At 55.8% G+C, this 22,825-nt stretch overlaps 3 protein-coding genes across 7 annotated transcripts; 2 read left to right on the plus strand and 1 right to left on the minus strand.

The window, feature by feature from the left end:
- The first annotated feature begins 211 nt into the window (after positions 1-211).
- Positions 212-7,272, plus strand: RNF25 (ring finger protein 25). The gene is made up of 10 exons (XM_056496069.1): positions 212-267; positions 382-456; positions 534-636; positions 731-798; positions 1,515-1,584; positions 1,709-1,780; positions 2,469-2,609; positions 3,347-3,436; positions 3,951-4,085; positions 4,200-7,272. Exons 1-10 carry the CDS (start codon positions 230-232, stop codon positions 4,914-4,916), a joined length of 1,509 nt encoding a protein of 502 aa, XP_056352044.1. The 5' UTR covers positions 212-229; the 3' UTR covers positions 4,917-7,272.
- A 776-nt stretch (positions 7,273-8,048) lies between these two features.
- LOC130255421 (mitochondrial chaperone BCS1) lies at positions 8,049-12,727 on the minus strand. 3 transcript variants are annotated; one of them, XM_056496070.1, is made up of 8 exons: positions 12,659-12,727; positions 11,501-11,877; positions 11,112-11,251; positions 10,804-10,998; positions 10,529-10,592; positions 10,001-10,170; positions 9,440-9,557; positions 8,049-8,748 (listed from the first exon to the last, which is right to left on the minus strand). In XM_056496070.1, exons 2-8 carry the CDS (start codon positions 11,818-11,820, stop codon positions 8,496-8,498), a joined length of 1,260 nt encoding a protein of 419 aa, XP_056352045.1. In that variant the 5' UTR covers positions 11,821-11,877; positions 12,659-12,727; the 3' UTR covers positions 8,049-8,495. The 3 variants fall into 3 exon arrangements, with proteins under 3 accessions (XP_056352045.1, XP_056352048.1, XP_056352047.1); XM_056496073.1 differs by having other exon boundaries at positions 12,562-12,670; XM_056496072.1 differs by having other exon boundaries at positions 12,539-12,667.
- On the plus strand, positions 12,692-22,786 carry ZNF142 (zinc finger protein 142). 3 transcript variants are annotated; one of them, XM_056496067.1, is made up of 9 exons: positions 12,692-12,902; positions 13,311-13,637; positions 14,177-14,815; positions 15,060-15,323; positions 15,777-16,589; positions 16,807-16,984; positions 17,599-20,824; positions 21,706-21,811; positions 22,155-22,786. In XM_056496067.1, the coding sequence occupies exons 2-9, from the start codon at positions 13,355-13,357 to the stop codon at positions 22,652-22,654; spliced, it is 6,009 nt and encodes a 2,002-aa protein (XP_056352042.1). In that variant the 5' UTR covers positions 12,692-12,902; positions 13,311-13,354; the 3' UTR covers positions 22,655-22,786. The 3 variants fall into 3 exon arrangements, with proteins under 3 accessions (XP_056352042.1, XP_056352043.1, XP_056352041.1); XM_056496068.1 differs by having other exon boundaries at positions 12,737-12,902; positions 15,063-15,323; XM_056496066.1 differs by having other exon boundaries at positions 12,772-12,862.
- The last annotated feature ends 39 nt before the right edge of the window (positions 22,787-22,825 follow it).

The following is a 22,825-nucleotide window of genomic DNA, read 5'->3' on the forward strand; positions in this document are numbered from 1 at the left end:
CCCGTTCCCCTGGGCGAGTGTCCCTCCCGCCCCCGCCCCAAGGCAGGACGAGCCCCGAGCCCCGAGCCCCGAGCCCCGAGCCCCGAGCCCCGAGCCCCGAGCCCTGGCGGCAGCAATCCCGCTGCGGGATGAACTCGCCCCGCTCCGCTCCCGCCCCGGCCCCGCCGCCGAGGCGTCTCCTGGCAACGGGCTGCCCGCTTCCGCTTCCGCTTCCGGGGCGAGCGGCGAGATGGCGGCGGCCGCTGAGGGACTGGAGGCCACGGACTGGTAACAGCGCCCGTGCCTTCCCCGCTCTCTGCACCCTTCCCCGTTCCCGCACCCTGCTGTCCCGCACCCCCACCCGCCGGGGCCGTCTGACCCCCGCCTGCTCGGTTCCCGCAGGGCGCTGCCGCCGGAGGTGGAGGTGCTGGAGTCCATCTACCTGGAGGAGCTGCAGGTGGCGCGGGGCCTTGGCAGGTACGTCCCGCGTTCCCCAGCCCCGGGCCGGCCCGCTCCCGCGCCGCCCTCCTCACCCCGACGTGCCCCTTCTCCAGGTGGGAGCCCTGGGAGATCAGCATCACCCTGCACCCTGCCACGGCCCAGGACCAGGACTCCCAGTACGTCCGCTTCACCCTGGTGCTCTCCGTGCCCCCTCAGGTAGGCTGCCCGCACACCCCGTGCCCCTGCACTTCCTGGCCTCGGGCCTCTCCACCTTCCTTGTCGTGCTTTGGGTGTTTCTCTTTTATTCTAGTATCCCGATAAAGCTCCAGAGATCTCCATCAGGAATCCGCGGGGGCTGTCAGATGAGCAAATTCAAAAGTGAGTTCCAGGAGGGTGGGGAGTGGCAGTCCTTTCCTCCAGAGATCCGGGAGGCAGAACTGATGGACAAGGCTTCTCTAATTCACGTGGCTTCCCATGTCTGGTTAGCAGATGGACAGGTCCCTAAATCACTTTGTCCTAAATCTCTCAGGAGCCACTGGTGCCGAATTTAACACAGAGGGGTCCATTTTGTGGTTGTTTCCCTGTGGTCCCTCTGAAATGTTATTTGAATTCGTGGGGCCTTGAAAGTTGCTGGTCCTGCCCTGATAGAGCTGGGACTGATCCAAGTCCTTTGGCAGCCTATTGTTGCCTTTGTGCTTTGGTTCTTGGTGCAGTAGAATGTGTGTAGAGACCTTGGTGCCTACCAGCAGTACGAGAGGACGTGGCTTCCAACAGACCTACTCAGGGGCTGCTGTCAGATAAACAAAGCCTGGGGTTCACCAAAACCAAAGGGTGCTGGATGAGCTCAAGCTGAGGCCATCAGCAAATCTGCTCCTGCAAGTCCTGTCATGAAAAGGGCTTCCTGTGCACTGGCTTGTGGGGAGCCTGGACAGCACGTGAATATGTGTATGCATGTGTGTCCATCCTGTGCTCCAAGCAAAGCCTGAAGGCCAGTGCTCTCTTTTTTCCTCTTATTGTGGTAGGATGGCAGATATGTGGGACAGTGAAAAGGTATAGCTAAATTTGCATTAAGGATTTCTGTTGTTTTGCTGTAGGATTTCCCAGACCCTCAGAAGTGTTGCTGAAGCCAGGCTGGGGACAGAGGTGCTCTATGAACTGATCGAGGTGAGAGTGAGGAGATTGGGTGTGACAAGCCACACATACTGAACCCTAAATGCCCTAGGGGTGGGACATCCCTGAGTCCATGGGCAGGCCAGTGTGTAAAACATTTGCTTTAATGCTTTCACAGAAGGGAAAGGAGATCCTCACTGACAACAATATTCCTCAAGGACAGTGTGTAATCTGCCTCTATGGATTCCAGGTAGGCTTGTGTCTCTTGACCCCACAAATTGACTGGGAGGTGAAGCAAGAGAACAGGAAGTCTGATGCTGGATATCAGCCTGGGACCAAGATGCACCTCAGCAGCCCCCTGCCTCTCATTCTGCACAGGGCCCTTCCTAGTGCAATACATGCTCCTCTTCCCATCGACCTCTAGATAATCTTCAGAAGTTAGAGATGCTGGAGCATCTCCAAAGAAGCATAGGCCCTGGGGCTAGTTGATGGTGCATTTCAGTTTCCCTGTGTTGGCTGCACCTCTCCTGAATTTCAGCACACAGGTGGTCAGGAGGGACTAAAACATATCCATGCAGGTGCTGAGCTCTGATGGGACAGGGGAGCAGGCCTTACTGGGGTTGCAAGGAAAGTCAGCACTTGTCTAGGAAGGAGAATACATCAGATGGGAAGAATGCTGGTTACACAAAAACACATGCAGAGAAATCAGTCATAAAATCTTGGCATCTTGACATCAGGAGTGTTTCTAACATTTGAAACAAGAAGCAGCATCCTAGTAATTACTGAGGGAGTGGAGATGCCCAACAGAAGCACTAGTTGTTGCACTAGCACTAGTCCCCTATGGATACCACTAACACAGAAGTGAAAACCCAGCTCAGCTGGGGGTTACACAACTCTTTGCTTAGAAATCCTTCAAAGGATTCCTTTTCTCTTGACAGGAGAAAGAAGCCTTCACAAAGACCCAGTGCTACCACTACTTCCATTCCCACTGTCTGGCCCGCTATGCCCAGCACATGGAGGAGGAGATCCTCATGCAGCAGGAGGAGAGAGAGCAGCATCTTGCACCATCCCCCAAACAGGTACTGGGCCTCCTTTCTTGGCCCCCTGCAAAGGCCCTTGTAACATCTGTATCACCCTCTTTGGGACATAGTGCCCGTCAGAATCAGAGAGATTAGACTAAGTTATCGCCAAGGGCCCTTTCCAACCAAACAAGTTGGTTTATTGGATTTCTGGGTCAGTGCCTGCTCTGTGAGGGAATAAGGGAATTGCATTTTTAGATTTCTGGAACCACAGAAGTTAGAAAAGAGAGCTCCTTCCCTAGTCCTAGTCCTTGAACTGTGAGCAGTTGCAGCAAATAAACACAGTCACTTGTGTTTTGGGGTGAAAAACCTGCCTAGCACATGTTGGGATAGTTGTCAGCTGCAGAGCAAACAGCATAACTGAGCATGGAACAAATCAAAGACTCCTTCCTACAAGCCCTTTCAAAGAGGTGCTGCCTAGATGACACACTCCACTTTGAAGCAGAAAAAAATAGATCCTAGGCTGAGGACTGTAAATGTTGAAGCCATATGTGTTGGCAGGGGTGCTTTGGAAAGCAGTCAGTTGCTGGAGCACAAATTCCAGCATGCCTCATATGGAGACACCTTCCACAGCAACTGTTGAGATGCCAGGCTTCATGCTGCTGCAATCCCTCTGGGCTTCCTTACCTTGGCAGAAGAGTGAAGACCACCCTGTTCCAGTTCCAGGGTGGTGTTATGGGGCAGTGCATGAGCTGGATCACCGACAGGGTTTGCAATTATCTCTTGCCTCCCCACAGGAAGTTGGTGTGCAGTGCCCTGTCTGCCGGGAGACCCTGGTCTACGACCTTTGTGCTCTGAAGGCAGCGCCACCCCCACAGCATCCTCTGGTAAGAGATGGGGACTCAACTGCCCAGTTGTGCCTCCTCACTGGGTAGCTTCAACTGGGACATTGTAAGGGATGAATGCATGCACACGCTCTCTCAGGTCCTCCTAGATGTCCCATCCAAAGGGCAGCTCACAGAGAGCAGGTTCAGTTGTATAGCCCGGAGTTGAGCAGATGTGCTGGGGAAGAGGTGATTCTGCCATGGGGGACGTCCCTGCACTCACTGGGATACAACCAGGTCAGGAGAGTAACCTGATGGTAGCTTCTCTGCATCCTGCCTCACAGCAGGATGGCCCAAGGCAGTCACTGCAGAAGCAGTAAAGAAGTAGGTCTCCACTGGGATGCTCAACTTCTGCCCAGGGATTTCCCATGCTTCTGTAGGCCTGGTCAATGTGGAAGAAGGAAGCAGGTTGCCTGGAACTGTGCAAAAAAGGATTTGGGGAGTAGCTCCCAGCCCTGCCACTGCCTATCCATGCTAGGTGTTGAGAGAGCCCTTACCCTTGCTTTCTTCTGCTCAGGAGCCATACAGGCCAGATGCCAAGGTGCTGCAGCACCAGGAAGAACTGCGCCTGATTTTCAAGAGACAGCAAGAGAAAGGGGGAATCATCGACCCCGAGGCAGAGAGGAACCGGTATTTCATCAGCCTCCAGGCGGTACGGCACTGGGGGCAGAGAGCTGCTGAGGGGCTCTGGGCTGCAGGACCAAGCACTGTCATCTGCTGTGGGACACCCCTGTCCTTTCCTTAACCGGTGGCTTCTTTCTTTCAGCCTCCAGCTGCTGTGGATCCAGGCCAAGCAGCCAGTGCCTCTGAGCTGTCGGTTAGTGCCCGCGCTGCAGACGTGCCCCAGCCGCCCAGCCAAGCCTTGGCTCCTGAGCCAGCTGGGGCATCAGAGGCCAGGGTGGAACTCGGGCGGCCTGAGAGGTCTGCTGTGCCCAGAGAGCAACTGAGCAAGAGGGAGAGGCACAGAGGGGAGAGGCCAGGCTCCAGAGGTCGGGGCAGGCAGCTGTGCAGTGGCTCGCAGGAACCAGGAGATGAAGCCTGTCATCCACTCCATGGCTCCAGGGGGCCCAGGGTCTTCAGCCAGAGACCAGAGCGTAGACCTGCTGGACGGCACAGCCAGGAGTTTTCAAGGCCTCATAGTAGAAGCAGGGCTGCTCCCTTGGCTGAAAGAAAGGAGTTGTGCCATGAAGACCCCTCACCAGCAACAGAAACTGTGGACTTGAAAGAGGAGCACCATGAGAAATGGAGCACAGAGGAGGGGACTGAGGCCCAGGGCAGGAAAAAGGAGAATCTGATGTTCAATCACAGTGACCACAAAGCTGCCCCCAGCTGGCAGGGCCACCATAGGCCCTGGGATTGTGGAAGATGGGAGAAGTCCAGAGTTCAGGAGCGTGGTTCCTGCCCCAGAGCACCAAGAGGGCGAGGGGTGTTCAGGCCCAGTGGACATCGAGAAGCCCATCTTGAGAAGGAGAGTGGCTCCTAGCAGGAATGATGAGGGGCTGGGGTGGGGGAAAAAAGGGCTGTTTCTGGGGAGAACAATGAAGGCTCTGATGAAATAGTAGCAAGTAGATACTGTACCCCCTGGAAGGGAGGAGGCAGAGGGCACATGGGACAGCTTGGGACCCGCAGTGTCACCAGTGTAAATGGTGCAGATTTAAGCACAGTGTTAATGCAGTGTAAAGCATCCTGACATGAGCAGCTGGCTGTTACCAGCACTGAAGAAGTGGAATCCTGACAGATTGTATTACTCTTGGTCTCAGAGGACCCAGAAGACAGAGGTAGCTTTGGGGACCTGCAGCCATTGTCCCTATAGGTGAAATGCCAAGAAATGTGCACACCTACAGAGCGAAGGGACTGAGCCCAGCATGGTGCCATGCCAGAGCCAAAGTGTGGCAAGACCTTCCCTGGAAGCCATGGAGTGTGGTGGTGCCAATATGGGACTGTGCCAGGGCAGTATCTTGGAGCTCAACTCCACTTACTCTGTCCCTCATTCCTTCTCAGAGCATCTTCCCAACTGCTGGGATTGGCCAGGCAGGTCCTTGTTACCCAGGACATTGCCCAGTCCCAACCAGGAGATCCAAGTTAGGCTTAAGTCAACAGATTGGCAGGACACAGTTGTCTAGTGGCTAAGGCTTCACCTTGGCTCCTGCTTCTCCAGGAAGCCCTTATTTAGCTGGAACTCCTGCCCTTTTCAGCTGCTTTGCGCAGGCTGAAGCTGATGGGGGAACCTCGGAAGAGAGTACTCTGGTTTGTAACCTGTATGTGTCAAAATCCCCCTCCAAGGCCAGGCTGTCTCTTGGCACTTCTGACAACCCAGAAGTGGAAACATGCCCCAGTATTTTGGATACTGTTACCTTCTTGTAATCTTCAAGCTGATACTGCTTAAATGAGGATTTGCTGTTTAAACTAACTTGGTGCAGTTACACCTGCTGCTACTGCTCCACAGATGTAAATGGTCCCAATGCAAAGCCAAGAAGAGTGATCCCATTGCCCCGAGTGGGGCAATGTTATTAAATTAAGTCGTTGGGTCTTCTCCAGAACCTGCTCCCTTTGTTTCCTCTGCCCTCTTTCTCCTGTTTGTTGCTTCTTGGAGCAAAGGTGTTGATCCCTGGTATTTCTCAATTCCTTCCCTGTTCCCTACAACCAGGGCTGAGGCAGACACCTTCCCCTGGCACTCCTGGGTGGCAGGAGGGCTCCCTGCTTTGCCTGGCTTAGTGTAAGCTCTCTGCCTCACCTGGCCAATACTGATTCTTTGACACTTGTTTGTGCCTTGTGTCTCACCTCTTGTGCCCACACTGGGTTGTTACTCCTTCTGCTAAGTGCAAAAATAGCAGTGCTAGAATGGACTTGGCAAAACTTCATGTGAAATCCCCAGGAAACATGGCTGTGTGTGTCAGGAGGGCATTTGCCAGTGCACACATCTGTCCGGCTGAGCTTTAGAACATGAAAGTTGCACTACACCCTTTCTTGACTGAGAACAACTCATCTGCTGCCCTGCTTACTCCATGCCTGGACCTGAAGAGGTTTTAACCTGCTGCCCAAGAACATTCTGTGCTTAAATTTCCAACACAGGTATATTTTCAACCCTAATGCTCTAAAATTATTCTTTTTATCTCCCTCCTTGGCCTCAGCCTACACTATCTGTCCTGGGCTGGGTGACCTGAGAATGACAGCTGAGCACTTGTGCCCTAAAGAGAGCCCTAATTTTTCTTCAGTGCTCCCTCTGTGCTTGTTCAGCTGTTTTCTAGGGGAATAGCCTGCCCACACGTGGGTGAAAAGACATAAACTTTATGTGACATTGGTGCTTGTTCTGCTGCCTCCTGCCTTCACTGGTGAAACTGCTGTGCTCCAAGAAAGGCATTTGATTGTGTCCTGAAAGAAACATGGAAGATCTCTGCCCCTCAGAGCAGCTTCTCAGCTTCCTCTGGTGAGCCAGGATTACTCTCAGCAGGAAAGTTGCTGTGCCATGTTTGGAGCACAGGAATTCAGCCATGGAAATCAGAGCAAGGACTTGGATAACTTTAATCAAATGCCAGATGTGTTAGCGGGAAGGGATTTTTCCCTGGGAACAGTGCTTTAGGAGAGGCCCTCTGACTCACTGCTGTCAGCCTGGAGCAGAGAGCACTTTGCAACATGTATGTGGAAATGAATTTGGGATAAACAAACCAAACCTCCAGGTCAGAGGGGATGAAGAGAGCCTGCATGCTGGCCCCTTGCTTGGTGTCCGCCTGTGTCACTCACCTACCTCACAAGGCTGTTGTGAGGCTTAACTCAGGCCGGGCAGAAAGGCACTGGCAGCATCTGTAGCATTAACACTATTAAAAAAGCAAGCAGTGAGAGATGTTCTGTGTGGTGGCATCGGTCCCTCTGGCTCCCCCCAAACACTCCCCATCCTCCTAGACAGCTGTGGGACATTTGCCAGTCACTCACTAGAGGCTGGATCTGAACAGCCAGCCTCTCTGGGATAGCCAAACACAGGGTGAGATGCCAACGAGCAGCATCCTGCTCCTTCATTTGCAGAAACATTTGTCCAGGCTTGGGGTTGCATTAAAGCAGTGCCTGTTTGCACCAAAATCCATCCAGGGGTCATTGACTGTGTGTTGCCATGTGTTCTTGGCTATGCCTTTGGCTCCACAAGGCAGAGCCAAGAAGAGAGCTAAGCAGAGACCTACAATTTGGGTTTGGCTTGGAACCCACTCCCCCAGCCCAAGCAAGGTGATGCAATCCCCCAAAACTAACCACATTAACATAGGATTGGCTTTAGTGAAACTGATTTTCAGGATTCTGCAAAAGGGACTGGAAGGGAGAGCTCTTGGGAATATCTGCTGTGACTGGCCAAGGCCTATCATCTGCCCTCATACAGCTCCAGGGCCCCACATCTCCTCTGGTGGGAAGGACAGTCATGCCCACCTAGGAACAATATCCAAGCAGATTTGTGGCTTGGCATCATAACTCAGCAGGACCAGTGGTGCCAGTCTGGAGCCCAAGGGACAATGAGTTATCTCTTAGGAGCTGCATTTTTTCAGAAATACTCTGGATTTGCAGTACGGCCTTGCCAGGCCCTCGTCAGGAAGGCTCTGGACCAGCAACTGGATAGAGGGGCAACCAACAGGAAAATGGACCAGAGAGACAAGAGCTGTGTTGTGCATTTCACAGAGGATATCCACAAACCAGTGAGACCACTGTTTAAAAAAAACAGACACTTTTAGCAGTGTAGAACTCCAATGTCCTGCCCAAAGGAAATGCCCTTCTGGGGCACCTCCAGGCTGATCCACAAGGAAGGGGATTCACACCAGGAGCCTTGGTAGCTTACAGCAATCCAAGCATGAGGCACACACTGGTGAGCAGGGCTGGTTCAGTAGCACCCACATCTGAGGAGCAGCAAGAACCAGATTTCCTCCCTTGCTGTGAGGCTGGCAGCTCCGACTCCCAAGCCAAGGCATAGGAGAGTAGAGGTGAACAGAGACCAAGCTTGTGCAGGTGGGCAGCTTCATGGCATCCCCAGGATGGTCAAATCCTCGTCCCAGTCCTCTCAGTGTCACAAGGGAAAGCTGGCCCCCGGTCACAGCAGGCTGGAGCTGATGTTTGAAGTGGCTCCTTCAGGGTCTGTCTTGTACAGCATGAAGTGGCCTTGCACCTGGGCAGCGCTGATCTGTTTGGAGGCTGCCAGCGCCTGCTCGGCGAAGCGCTGGGCTGCAGCCGCGGGCTGCTCGGGATAGAAGCGCTGGAACATGCGGGCCAGCTGCCAGTGGGAGCAGTGGCCCACGTACTGCTTCAGATCCACACGGCCAGGACGCACCAGGGCTGGGTCCAGCCTGTCAAGAGACAAAGTGGGGCTGGAAAACCTGATCAAAGCATCTGTTCAGGATGAGTCCTGCAGGAAGCCCCTATCCACATTAGCACAGCCCCTGTCCTTTCTGCAAAGTGCCATGCACTGTGAGATGGTGAAGGGGGGAAACAAGTTCATCCCTGGGAAGATTGAGGAGGAAATCAACCCAAAAAGAAAGGAGAGAGCTGGGGAAGGACTCACTCCAAAGGAGAACAAGAATGTCCTAGGAAACAGCTCTGCCCATCTCTGTCCCATGAGCAACCTCTGAACAAACCCCTAGGCCAGTTTGGTCTGGAATGAACCAAGCCTGCCACAACACAGCAGCTGTCCAGGAGCTGTCCATGAGCTCAGGCTGCATCGCACTAACCCAGTGGGCTGTACATGGGGCCAGCACTTCACTCACAGCATGGACACAACCCCAATACTTGCAGTTCCCCACAGGTAGGAAGGTGAACCCATTCCTGAAGGACACAACCATGTTCTGAACAGCAAGTAGGCATCTGAGGCTCCAGCAAAAGGAATCCTGATCAGCAAAGGATTTCCATTGCAAGGGACAATGTGGGAAATCTGTACCCCCAACCTTCATGCTGGAGGATTCAATAAATAAAGCCCAGCAAAAGGGAGCAAGGTTTTCCTGTGCTACCCACCCCATATTCCCTCCCAGGGGCAGTTCTGACCTGTCCACATAATTAGTGGTCATGAAGACAATCCTGGCTTCTGTGGAGGCCACACCGTCCAGTGCGTTGAGGAGACCACTGAAGGTCAGGCGCCCCATGCCTTGGTACACAGCCGGATCTGGGAACAGAGGTGTCTGAGATTGTAGCTGCTGGCCACTAACCCTGTGCAGGCTTGCAGGCCACCTGCCCATCACCTGAGGCTTATACCAAGCTCCCACTCACTCCTTGCTTGAAGGATGACCCTCTGGCCTGGCTGGCAGCACATTCACCTCCCCTGCCCGCACACACCCATGGGAACACAGAGAATGAGGAAGAAAAGCCACCTTCTCTCTCATCCTGAAAGTAGTTTGGCAGGACAAGGACCTTTGCCTGAGGATAAAGGATCCAAATTCCCTTTTACAGCCTTGCCAAAACTGGCTAAGTCCCAGTTTGGGCCCTGAGAGATTCCCCCACTGCTGTTCTCTGCTGGTGCAGTTTAACAGCCCAGAGTCCAAACATTTTCCTGGTACAGCCAGGGAACCTCCCTCCTGCTGCTGGCCCGGGAACAGGGGCAATGCTCACTCTCAGCAGCAAGGTCCCGGCTGACGAAGGCGGCGTCCACATCTTCCAGCAGGATGATGCTCTGCTGCGGTGCTACGCTCAGGAGGTGATTGAGGCGGTCATCAGAGAGGCTGTGGTCACTGAGGCTCAGCAGGCAGATACTGTACTCCAGTTCCCCAGCCAAGGCTGTGCTGGAAAGGACAAAAACCACAAGGGTGGATCACAGTGGGAAAGCCCACAGTCAAGGAAAAATCTGGTTTCTCCCCTTACCAGTAAGGGAGAGGGCAGAGGGGTCCTTTCCCAGGAAGGATCAGATGTGAGGGGTGAGTGGAAGCCCCTGTTCAGCCCACCCATACCATGCAGCACTGTGCAAAGCAAGGGCACAAAGGGCTTGTCACCCTGACTTGTCACGGTGCCACAGCAATGCACATGCTTACAACAGGCACCACACATAAGGCACAGCCCACTCCTGTACTCCAAACCCTAACTCATCCACACCCTCTCATCCAAGACTGCTGTGGCCCAGAGCAGGGAGCTGACAATACTCACATGAAGCTGCTTTTCCCACATCCAGGAGGACCATAAAGCAGGTAGCCTCTTCGGTAGGGGATCCCTGAGAAGACAGTGTTCATTTAGGATAACCACCTGGACTGCTCTGTGCTCCCTCCTTTCAAGCTGTGGTGCTGTGCTGAGCACACAAAGAGGATACACCTGGGGAAGGTTTAAGTGGCAGGGAAAAATCTCTCCACAGTCAATTCCAGAGAGGACCATGAGCATCCTGCCCCACCCCACAATGCACAGAGCACACCAGACCAGAGCCTTGCCTCTTTCATTGTACCACTTGGGGTTGTTGATGAACTCCTTCACGTCCTGAACCAGCCTCTCTGACACGCCTTCCTCCAGCACCACGGAGCTGAGGGGCCGCCGGCGGCGGGGAAAGCCGAACTGACGCCACTCTGCTCCCACAGCCGTGTACATGATCGTCCTCCCCTCCTGCTGCTGCAGCGCCAACTCCCGGGCTGCAGAGAGGCAGAGGAGACAGCTGCCAGGGAAGAGGATCTCCCGTGAAGCCCTGGGCATCTCCAGGGAGTAGGCTGTTCCCAGCAGGACCCCACACTGTTCCCCTACAGACCTTCCTGAAGGATATTGAAGAAGATCTCCCGGTCAGTGCCCAGTGCAGTGAAGGTGACAGACTCCCAGGGGGTCCCTGTGTTCAGGTCAAGCATCTGCGTCTCCCGGCTGCGCTCGATGCGAATCCACTTCCTGCGGTACCTGGAGCAGGAGGGTGTACAGTGATCCAGCACCACTCAGCTGTGCCTCCCCTGGCTCATGCATCAACACTCATCTCATGTAAGGAAATCATTTCACTCTGCTGAGTACAGGCTGCTCTTGCTACTCTTCACCTCCTGCCCTCACCCAGACCCAGAGAGGAGGCAGGATCCTCTCCACTGCTTCTACAGGCCCCCCAGTTTGCCAAACGGAGGCTCAATCCCCAAAGTGCTTTCCCCTACCCTCCCTTACCAGATGAAATGATTCCCGAGGCTGGGTACAAAGTCGAACTTGGTGCTGACACGCCCACTTTCATGCTGCAGGTACGACGTCTCAACACTGAGGTGCTGCGTATGCTTGGCGTGGTGGGAGACCCAATTAAGCAGCCATTGGTAGCTCTTATCCTTGCTGGGCACCTCCAAGGTGATCATATAGTGGCGCCTGAAAGCCACTAGTCCAAACTGGGCCCCCTTACGGGCTGCTGCCAGGACTGTGCCCACCCCAACGAGGCCAAACCCAGCCCCGAAATATGGGTTGTCCTTCAGTGCTAAGACAAAGTCAGAAAGAGGCATTGTGGGAGGTTAGGCAGCTCCTTTCCACAGCATTGTTTCTGCGCTCCGGCAACAAACCTGTGAGGAAAGACTTAATGGTTGCAAGGAACACAATAGATCACCCACCGTTCCCTGCTCTTTATTGTGGCCAGGCCCCAAGGTGAAGTGTTGCCTGGCACATTTGGATTTCCCACATCTGTGCTTATTACCAAGTGTTCCTGCTGGCTGCAGGAACCTTCTCCCTCTCTGCAGGCCACTGGGTGAGCCAAGCAGCAGGGGGCCAGGAGACTCTTGAAGAAGCACAAGAGCATCTGCAGCTTCTTCAGTCAAGACAAAGAAGGCCAGAGTTTTACAGGGTTTTATACTTTGAACAGCCAGAAATCATGAGCACTGCAATTATTTAAGGTTTATCGTTTGAAAAAGCTGAAGCACATGCCCAGGCTGAGCCGGGTCTTTGCTGCTGAGAACGGGCACACGACGGTGGAAGAAGGCACACCTCCATGTCTAGATTTTAGCCGCATGCTCCGGGGCCCTGAAGCTACTCCACCTCCCTCAACAGGTCTATCATGTACTAGGAACAAGGGGGAGCCTTCCCCGCCAGACACACGCTCTGCTCTCAGGCACAGAATCCCACCTCCACTAGAATAAGGCGTGACCTTCCTCCTTACCAGGGCACACCGTCCCGTGGACAGGGTCCCGCAGCCACCCCCCCCGACTCCCGCAGGAGCTCCACCCTCGCCTGCAAAAGACCCGGATCCACACCGGCCTTCCCCGCAGCCGAGACCCAGCCCCGGGCACTCCGCGGAGGATCCCCCGCCGCCCTCGCCCCGCTCCGGCCGGTGCCGCTGCCGCCGCTCACCTGCGCCGCGCCGCTTCCGCTGCCGCCCGCGCCGCTTCCGGCCGCACCATAGAGCGGGGCCGGCCGGCCGGGCAGAGCGGCTGCGCGACAGGCACAAAGGGCGGCGCTCTCGCCGCCCGACACCACCACCGAGATGTGCCGGGGCACGGGGGCCCGGGGCGGCGGGGACAGCCCGGGCTGAGGGGACTCTGGCGACAGCCCTGGGTGAGGGGCGAGAGGCTGGAGCACCCGGGGACAGCTCGAGGTGAGGAGTGAGGGGCTGCGAAGGCCGGGAGCAGCCTGGGGTGAGGGGCTGGAGGTGCCGGGAACAGCCCGGGATGAAAGCCGGGAGGCTGCGGCGAGCCTGTCCCGGCGGGACTCGTGGGGGCACCTGCTGGCTGGAGAGTGGGCATAGCTCTGAGGATGGGCTCGGGGGTCGGCGCAGCTGGACCCAGGGAGCAAGCCCTGGGTGTTGGGTTCAGGGAGAAGGTACAGGTGTCCTTGCACTCTTGTCTACTCCGTGACAGAGGGCTTGCCAGTGGCCTGCTTGGGGCACAGCGAAAAGGAGCCAGAATTGAAATACCCTGCCTCAAAACTGGCATCACAGACTGCTCCCCAAAATCCTCTTGGGCTCTGGGATGTCCTTCATTTATAGTGCTTTCTTCTGTTTCAGATTGAGAGGTCATCCAGCCCAGTGCCAAGGCAGTGCCAGTGGCGATGAGTGCAGCAGTGACTGTATCAGAGGGTGCCAGTAGGGAGATGGAGACCCTGTGCTCGGAGCTGCTCCTGCCCACACCGGGAGAGGTGGGAGCCGTGGGAAGCCCTGGTGTGGCCAGCGCTGGTCTGCCTGGGACAACCCCACTGGCTGCCAGCCAGGACTTGCTGCTGGCAGAGGCATCGATGCCTGGGGAAGGGGCTCACGCTGAAGGAAGCAATGTGGAAATATTCATCGAGACAGTGGCTGGCAATGTAACACTGAGCAATGCGGCCAGTGCCACAGGTATGGGGTGCAGGGAGTGCAGAATGGGCCCCACTGCAGTCAGGAGAGCTAGAGAGGTCTGGCCAGGGTCCCTGTCCCAGGTGCCCTCAGACCTCTGACCCTGCATCACAAGTCTGGTGCCACCACTGAGCACAGACTTGGCACCAACTGGGTGTGTGGATGGGGAGAGTGGCTGTGGGAGTTGCATGCTGCACGAGGGAATCGCTCCAGGCTGTCAATAGGGACCAGGCAGAGATCTTCACCTGAACTGCTACCCCCAGCATGCTTTCCATGTGGGTCCAGTGTGGGCACATCCTAGCAGTAATGGGGCCAGGCCAGCCTCTCATCTCTGCATGCTTCAAAGGTGCAAATGGACAGAACTGGTTGTCGTGGCCACCTGACTAGTGGTATTTCCCCTCTTATGCAGGATGTAGTTCCCAAAATGTAATTTGTGACAGGAGGGATTTACTCTCCTTGTCCAGAGCTGGAACTGAACCACCAGTCCCAAGCTCTGGGCCTGGAGAAAGCTCTTTCTTACACTCATCCCTTGCTCTCTGCAGAGGTTCTGGTCAAAGTGGTGGAGCTGTACTTCTGCGAGAGGTGTGGCCAGAGCTTCTCGGAGGCCTCTCTGCTCTCCCAGCACCAGTGCCTACTGCTGCCCCCCCCAGAGCACCTGGAACTACCAGGGGCACTGCTGGCTTCTGCCAGCGAGGGCCACAGTGACACCGGGGGCTCAGAGCTGCCCAGAGCCAGCACACAGGAGGGCTCTACTCCCGAGTGCCTGCTGTGCCCTGTCTGCCGAGAGGCGTTTTTGCAGCCTGGCCAGCTCAAGGAGCACTTCAGGACCCACCGTGCCCCGTTGGGAGCCCTGCCCTGTCCAGAGAGGGGCTGCCACTTCAGCACAGAGGACCGCAAGCAGCTGCGCAGTCACTTGCGCCACCTGCACGGGGCCTCCGCCGTGTCCTGCGCCTGCCGCGCCTGCCCGCTGCTCTTCCCCAGCCGCCAGGCCATGGAGCAGCACCACCGCACACACTTCCCCTTCCACTGCGGCCACTGCGACTTCATCACAGCCAATGCCAAGCTCTTCTGGCAGCACAGGAAGGGTCACACCACTGAGTCCCCTTCTGAGATGCCCAAAACAGGCGGCCCCCCCAGTTCAGACCCCCACGGCTTTGACCAGTGCTGCATCCTGCCATCAGGTACAGCTGGGTGGGGGTTGGGGCCTGTGGGTGCTGCAGAGGCTGGCTGTGTCTGTGCATCCCAGTTACAACTGGAGGAGTCGGGGGTGAAGCTGGAGGGCTGGGAACCCTGCGTTTGTGCCTCCCTGCAGCACGGTTTGTGCCCTCCATCTCAGCCAGGTGTTTTTTCTGCATGTGTGTGGGAGTGTGAGGGTGGCTTCCTCTTGCATGGAACATGATGATCTCTTGTCTATCCCCACTGAAGCAGCATCAGAAGGGCAGGAGGAGACAGGTAATTGCCACCCTGGCTGGAAAGCCAGCAGAGCAGAAGCCAGGCCAGCAAAGCCTGCAGGTACTGAGGACAGCTCCTTGAAGGGACAGAAAGCATCAGCTGGAGAAGAGGACTCGAACAGCAGTGGGGAAGAGTCACCAGAGGAGGATGGCGAAAGCGTCTGCAAAGCCAAAGCCAAAGAGGATGGGAAGGCAGCTCCCAAAAAAGTTGGAGTGCCACAGGCACAGCACTTCAAAGGTAGGATGCAGGGCCTTATCAGGAGATGCTCAGGCTTTGTGAACAAGCACCACATCCTCAGGGCTGGCAGGGAAGTGTGGCCCAGGTTGGTGGGTGACCTCACATCTCCTGCATGTACCAGTGCACTTGTACCCCCAACCTTTGCCCAAGTAAATTTGTATCTTCTTTTCCTGTTTATGCATGCTGCCAGGTTTAGGCAAAAGTCTGCCTAGCTTTGGGGACCAGAGGCATGTGGGCAGGTCTGATGTAGGCTGTGCTTTGCCAGTGTTGAGTTGGAAAGGACTCACCTGAAGTGTGCTGGTGGCTTGGGGTGGGGACAGTCCCTCTGAGTAGATGGCGGCTGTGTGACTGCACATGTGGCCTCACCCTGGCACAACTGGATCAGGGATAGAACATCTGCCTGTGCTCTCCATCTTTTCCCTATTAACTGCTCCCCCTCCTTTGTTCTCCCAGGGGATGTTGCAGAGGGCTCCGAGTACCTCTACAAAACCCACATGTGCCCCGAATGCAAGCGGTGTTTCAAAAAGCGGACTCACCTGGTAGAGCACCTCCACCTGCACTTTCCTGACCCCAGCCTGCAGTGCCCCAACTGCCACAAGTACTTCACCAGCAAAAGCAAGCTGAAAATCCACATGATGCGGGAGACAGGTGAGAAGGCTCATCGCTGCCCACTCTGCCACTACAGCTCAGTGGAGAAGAACGCCCTCAACCGCCACATGGCCAGCATGCATGAGGACATCTCCAACTTCTACTCTGATGTTTACTCCTGCCCCGTCTGTGAGGAGAAGTTTCGGCTCAGCCAGGCTCTCAAGGAGCATTTGAAGACTCACAAAGCTGAACCCAAGAGTCTGAGCTGCTTCCACGGGGACTGCAACTATTGTGCAGAGGACCGGAAGGAGTTTGTCCGTCACCTCAAGGATGCTCATGGTGTCAAGGCAGTGGAGTGCAAGTACCATGCCTGCTCGCTGCTCTTCGGCACGGCCGAGGCCATGGAGGCTCACCGGAAAACCCACTATGCCTTCCACTGCCAGCAGTGTGACTTCATCTGCTCTAACAAGCACGTTTTCCGCAAGCACAAGAAGCAGGGGCACCCGGGCAGCGAGCAGCTCCAGTGCAGTTTCTGCCCCTATGCCACTTTTAACCCTGTGGAGTTTCACGACCATGTGGGCAAGATGCACGCCAACGAGAAGATCCACAAGTGCACCGAGTGTGCCTTCGCCACAGCGCACAAGCGGGTGCTCATCCGGCACATGTTGTTGCACACTGGTGGGTGTCCCAAAAGCTGAGCTGGGATGGGGAAGGTGTCTTGTACTGCCTCTGGGTGGGCAGGGAGGGCTGAGTCAGGGTTTCTGGGTCCCACCAGCAGCTTTGCCAACCCAGGATCACTTGGCTGAAGTTATTGCATGCTCCCTGCTGAGCTGGTTTCCCTGCCATGTTGCTTTATCTGGCTGTCATGCTGAAGGCATTTGTGTGTTGCATGTAGGAGAGAAACCTCACAAGTGTGAGCTCTGCGACTTCACGTGCCGGGATGTGAGTTACCTGTCCAAGCACATGCTGACCCACTCCAACGACAAGAACTTCATGTGCACCGAGTGTGGGTACATCACCAAGTGGAAGCATTACCTGAACGTCCACATGCGCAAGCACACTGGAGATCTCCGGTAAGATCCCTTGCTCCACTGGCCAGACAGCATAGTCAGGGCTCCCCAAATCCTGCTCCAGGGATCTGGTTCTGGCTGCACTATGTATCAGAATTTCTCATGCCTGCCCTGCCCTTTCTTGTACGTAAGAAATTTGGTTTTTGAACTTACAGCATGGTGCTGTGAAGGCAGAGCTATTTTTGTGCTTGTGCCACCAAGGAGGTGTATTACAGGGGTGCAGCTCTGAGCTTGGGTTCATTGCTCTGCTGATGTTTGTGGCCTGTTCAGTGCTGCCAAATTATTACCTCCTTTGGGTTTAGCAGGCCTCCAGGGATGCTGGAAGTGCTGTTGGTGTGCATACGTGAGAGTGTGTGTGTCTGACACAGTCATTGTATGGAATACTCAGAGAATCTATCTCCAGTCCCCAGTCTGAGGGTGTAAAGCACCAGTAGTGCCAAGGGCTGCAGCAGGGAGGAATTGCCCATGGTAAGAGCTGTTTGAATGGCAAAGGTCAGATCTAGCAAACTGAACAGTACTCCCTTGTTTGTCTGGGATGGGGAAGGAGAGCTCAGCGTGCCTTATGAAGCTCAGTTCAGTTCCTCATGCTGACTGACGGATTCTGCTTGTTCCCACAGGTACCAATGTAACCAGTGCTCGTACCGGTGTCACCGTGCAGACCAGCTGAGCAGCCACAAGCTGCGGCACCAGGGTAAAAGTCTGATCTGCGAGGTGTGCGGCTTCGCCTGCAAGCGCAAGTACGAGCTGCAGAAGCACATGCAGGCGAAGCACTCGCAGAACTACCAGGTGCCTGTCTTCCAGTGCCAGTACTGCACTTACCAGACCAAGTACAAGCAGGCACTGCTGAACCATGAGAACTGCAAGCACACCAAGCAGAAGGAGTTTCGCTGTGCCCTGTGTTCGTACTGCACATTCAGTAACACCAGCCTCTTCTTCCATAAGCGCAAGATTCATGGCTATGTTCCTGGTGACAAGGACTGGCTGGAAAATTATGCCAGCAAGGAGCTGGAGATCAGCTCATCTGAGGCGCTCTTTGGCTGTGAGCTCAGTGCAACCCCGCACGTGGATGCCAATTCCCCTCTCACTGGCAAGGAGCAGTGGATGAAGGAGAAGCCATCCCAGGTGGAGTCCCAGGGAGAAGAGGGATACCAGCAAGTGTTCATGGTGCCCCTCCTTGAGCAGGATGCCGCTCCACCAGCGAGCAGTAGTGAGGCAGAGAAGGGTGTGGGCGAGGGGGAGCAGAGCTGTACTATTGCTGGCAATGCCCTGGAAGATGACTGCATGCATGGAAATGCTGCCACAGGCTCTACCGAGCTCACTGTTTCTGAAGATGTGGCAGAGAGCTGCACCTTGCACTTGGAGGCACTGAATGTCTCGTCTGACCCTCTCCTGGAGAACTTGACTGGAGGAGCCTGTGTGACCCAGCCAGAGAGCGTGGAAATACTGTCCTGCAAAGAGCCTCCTGCAGCCTATGAGATGCTGGGCTCTCGGGATGGCCTTGGCTTGGAAGACAGTGGCAATACACTCGAAGGCATCCCAGACTTTGAGGAAGAGGTAGATGTACAGGAAGACAAGGTGGTGAAGGACAGTGTAGTGGCAGGAGAGAACCAGGGAAAAGACACCCTAGAGGAGGACGTGGGTCACCTTGAGGGGTCATGCTCGGAGCACCACAAGGTGGTGGCAGACACTGAGGTGAGAGAGACCAGCCAGGCCAAGCTGCCAGAGGCCTGGCTCAGCATGCTGAAGACACCTGAACTGGGCCACCTGCCTGTCTCAGAGGATGTGACCAGCTCCGGTGACAATGCCAGGAGCGGCTCAGAGTCAGTGTTGAAGGCTCTGCGGAAGCAGGACAAGGAGCAGGCAGAGACACTGGTGCTGGAGGGCAGGGTGCAGATGCTGGTGGTGCAGTCGGAGAGCCAGGTCTTTAGGTGTGAGAAGTGCTCATATATCACACGGAAGGAGAAATCCATGACCCTGCACTCCAAAGCCAGCTGCCAGAGCCGCCGGGCCCCGCTCGTGTGCCGTGAGTGTGGTGCCAGCTTTAAGCAGCAGAGGGGACTCAACACCCACCTCCTAAAGAAGTGCCCAGTTCTCCTGAAGAACAACAGGCTCCTCAAACCAGCCAATCAGGAGGCACCTGGACTGTGCCAGCCTGCTGACCAGCCTAGTGATAATGGTACAGAAACAGCAGAGAGCGAGAAGGGAGGCTCAGAGAAGTCTGGGCATGCTGAGAGCCCTTGGGAAGCTGAACTGCTACCTGATAAAACACAAGCAGCAGGCATTCCTTTGGCTGGGACACAGACATCAGACTGTCATGCCTCTGAGAAATCCCTGCTGGGTGACAGCACAGAAGTGGCAGAAGAGCCTCCCCAGCAAGGGGGTGGGACTGAGCCAGGTGGAGCTGCTGGTGCCTCCCTGCCTGGGAAACCCTCAGAGAAATACCGACTGGAGGGAGGGAAGCTGCACTGCAATGCGTGCTCCTTTGTGTGCTCCCGTGTCTCCACCATCACCTCCCACGTGGAGGGTGGCTGCCGAAACCTGGAGCAGTTCTGGTGCTCTCTGTGCCCTGAGGCCTTTCGCTCCCGGCAGGCCCTCAAGAGCCACTGTGCTGAAAAGCACATTGTGCATCCCAAGGAGAACGAGCCCCAAAGGACCGAACTCCTTGAGGGGGACCCACTCAGTGTTGAGAAAGACCAGCCCAGAGAGCTCCCACTGGATGCAGCCCCACGAAAAGTCACCCTGCCCAAGAGGAGGCGTTTCTCCTGCCCCACCTGCCCCTTCACCTGCCACCAGGAACGGGCCATGAAGACTCACAAGAAGAGGGGCTGCGTGACCCTGGGTGAGTTTCGCTGCAGCTCCTGCCCCTTCACCTCCAAGGTGGCGAAAGCCCTGCGGCTGCACCGCAGGCTGCATCGCAAGCATTACAGCAAGCGGCCGCAGCTGCAGTGCCGCCAGTGCGAGTTCACCTGCAAGCAGGCCCGGTGCCTGCGGCAGCACGTCCGCATCAAGCACGAGGGGGTGAAGCCACACAAGTGCCGCTACTGCGAGTTCAGCACCACGCGGCGCTACCGCCTGGAGGCCCACCAGTCCCTGCACACCGGCGTGGGGCGCATCGCCTGCGGCATCTGCAGCCAGACTTTCGGCACCAACTCCAAGCTGCGCATCCACCGCCTGCGGGTGCACGAGAAGACACCCACCCACTTCTGCCCGCTCTGCGACTACAGCAGCTACCTGCAGAATGACATCACCCGCCACGTCAACAGCTGCCACCATGGCGAGCTCAACTTCGGCTGCTCCCGCTGCGAGGCTCGCTTCAGCTCTGAGACGGCCCTCAAGCAGCACGTCCTGCGGCGGCACGAGGAGAAGGTTTCCTACAGCTGCCCGCGCTGCGACTTCGTGTGTCACAGTGAGGCCACGCTCAAGTGCCACGTGCAGAAGCAGCACCCGCACCTGGAGTGCAGCACCTGCAAGGAGACCTTCGCCACCCGGGAGGCGCTGGAGGAGCACAAGACGCAGCATTTCAGCCACCGCTGTGAGCTGTGCAGCTTTGCAGCCAAGGAGCGGCAGCAGCTGGTGCGGCATTACGTGGAGAGCCACGAGCCGGCCGCCCCCCAGGACAAACCCCTGCACTGCCCTTTCTGTGACTTTGCCTGCCAGCACCAGCTTGTGTTTGACCAGCACATGAAGGGCCATGGGGGCACCCGTGTGTACAAGTGCTCGGACTGTGAATACACCACCAAGAACAGGCAAAAGATCACGTGGCACATCCGCATCCACACTGGTGAGAAGCCCTACAAGTGCCACCTCTGTAAATATGCCTGCGCTGACCCCTCACGTCTCAAGGTAAGAGCTCTGCTTGGGAATGTATCCTACAGCATCTACTGCTTGAGGGGCATCCAGCCACAGGGATTTGGGGAAGAAGTTCCCAAGGGGAGGTTGCATCCTCAGTGTTCAGTGGCTCATACTGAACAGAAATAGGAGTCAGGCAGATAAAAGTCATGTCAGTACAATATATTTCTCTCTTATTGTAGTTTAAGGGCAAGGGAGACTTTTAACAAAGCAAGAAGGTGGGAGCAGTCTAAGTTCACTTCTTTTTCCTGATGACATCTCTGGCTTTCTCTGGGTACAGCCTTGCACCATTCAAAGCCAAGTTTGGCTGCTTGCTGGCTTCAGCATGCTCTGTGGTGCCACTTAGACAGGGTTCAGGGAAATCTCCAGCTTTCTTGCAAGCAGAGTATGACCCTGCCATTGTTGCTGTAGATGATTAGCATCCTGATGCATGGTAAAGGGCTTTTCCTAGAACAGGAAATGTGTGGGTGATGGAGGCATAGGATAATGGAGAGGAAAAATAGTCTGGTTTTGCTAAAAGAAATATTGACTTTTTTAATGGCCAGGCTGAGCTGTAGCCTCCTGGGGCCACCTGGGACAGGCTGTGCAATGTGCTCAGCTCTGTTGGGCTGGGTTTTTAACTTGACTCTGCCTCACATACCAAACTGGGGAGCAAAGCTTGTGCCATTCACAGGCTGGAACAGAGCAGCTCAGCAATACAGGCATCTCATCCTGACCCCTTTGCCCATAGCCTGCCAAACAAGCACACAGCCCTCCTTGCCCCATGCAGCAGGAGATGTCAGAGCTGTCTTTGAGCCTCTTCCTGCCACCCCAAAGCCCTGTACATCCCCAGAACAGAGGACATGGTCTCATCCTGACCCTGTCCTCTTGCCCAGTATCACATGCGGATCCACAAGGAGGAGAGGAAGTACCTCTGCCCTGACTGCGGCTACAAATGCAAGTGGGTGAACCAGCTCAAGTACCACATGACAAAGCACACAGGTGAGTGCTGCCCACTGAGGACAAGCTGGGGAGGGTATTGGGGCTGCTCCTTCCTTCTTCTGCCAGTGGCCCAGCTGGAGATGGAGGACATTTGGGGGGCAGCACATTATCCTATACTGATGGGGTGGGGGTGGTGCTCTCAGGTGGGAGAGAAGTTTGGATGGCACAGACCCCAGGCACTATTTAGTGGTTTGGAAATCGGGATCTTGGTATGCCTCCTAACAAAATGGGATGTAGGGGGAAGTCCCTGGGGACTGATGGTCTGTTACAGGGATGGTGAGACCCGTGGACTGGAGAGCACTGTGCTCCCATCCCGGTGCCATCCCCTCCCCTGTTGCCACAGGCCTGAAGCCATACCGCTGCGACGAGTGCGAGTACTGCACCAACCGTGCGGACGCCCTGCGAGTGCACAAGGAGACGCGGCACCAGGAGGCCCGTTCCTTCATCTGTGAGCAGTGTGGCAAGGCCTTCAAGACCCGCTTTCTCCTCAAGACTCACCTGAAGAAGCACAGTGAGGAGAAGCCCTATGTGTGCAACGCCTGCGGGCGGGCTTTCCGCTGGGCAGCTGGCCTGCGCCACCACTACCTGACCCACACCAACGAGCACCCCTTCTTCTGCCGCTACTGCCCCTACAAGGCCAAGCAGAAGTTCCAGGTCATCAAACACATCCAGCGGCATCACCCTGAGCACAGGGCTGTTGACCCTAGCCAGGGGGTGGGAAAGGATCCCAGCACCCACACCGTCCATCTTCACACCGTGCAGAGGGAGAGCCAGGCCAAGGGGTCTCCCAGGATGGAGCAAGAAGGAGGGTGCCCTGCAGAGAAGGATGGCACACTGCCCTGAGGCTGAATCCCAACTGCTTTAAGACGCTGGTGGCACAGGCCTGAGCAGAGATGTATGTGTGTGTACAGGCATATATGTATATGGGTTGTAAAATAAGCAACTATATAAAAGGAATTGCTCAGTTCCTTTTAATACTGTTTCTTTGTGCTGCTTGGAACCCCTGTGTGAACA

Source organism: Oenanthe melanoleuca, chromosome 7 (genome assembly GCF_029582105.1).
Source record: "Oenanthe melanoleuca isolate GR-GAL-2019-014 chromosome 7, OMel1.0, whole genome shotgun sequence".
In the NCBI taxonomy this organism is placed as follows: domain Eukaryota; kingdom Metazoa; phylum Chordata; class Aves; order Passeriformes; family Muscicapidae; genus Oenanthe; species Oenanthe melanoleuca.

Coding starts and splice junctions, on each gene's coding strand:
- RNF25 (XM_056496069.1), top strand. CDS start 230: ATGGCGGCGGCCGCTGAGGGACTGGAGGCCACGGACTG. Junction 268..381: donor GGACTGGAGGCCACGGACTG/GTAACAGCGCCC, acceptor CGGTTCCCGCAG/GGCGCTGCCGCCGGAGGTGG. Junction 457..533: donor GTGGCGCGGGGCCTTGGCAG/GTACGTCCCGCG, acceptor CCCCTTCTCCAG/GTGGGAGCCCTGGGAGATCA.
- LOC130255421 (XM_056496070.1), bottom strand. CDS start 11,820: ATGCCTCTTTCTGACTTTGTCTTAGCACTGAAGGACAACCCATATTTC. Junction 10,999..11,111: donor CTTCAATATCCTTCAGGAAG/GTCTGTAGGGGA, acceptor GCCTCTCTGCAG/CCCGGGAGTTGGCGCTGCAG. Junction 8,749..9,439: donor ACCACTAATTATGTGGACAG/GTCAGAACTGCC, acceptor GTCTCTTGACAG/GCTGGACCCAGCCCTGGTGC.
- ZNF142 (XM_056496067.1), top strand. CDS start 13,355: ATGAGTGCAGCAGTGACTGTATCAGAGGGTGCCAGTAGGGAGATGGAG. Junction 20,825..21,705: donor CTGACCCCTCACGTCTCAAG/GTAAGAGCTCTG, acceptor CCTCTTGCCCAG/TATCACATGCGGATCCACAA. Junction 21,812..22,154: donor CCACATGACAAAGCACACAG/GTGAGTGCTGCC, acceptor CTGTTGCCACAG/GCCTGAAGCCATACCGCTGC.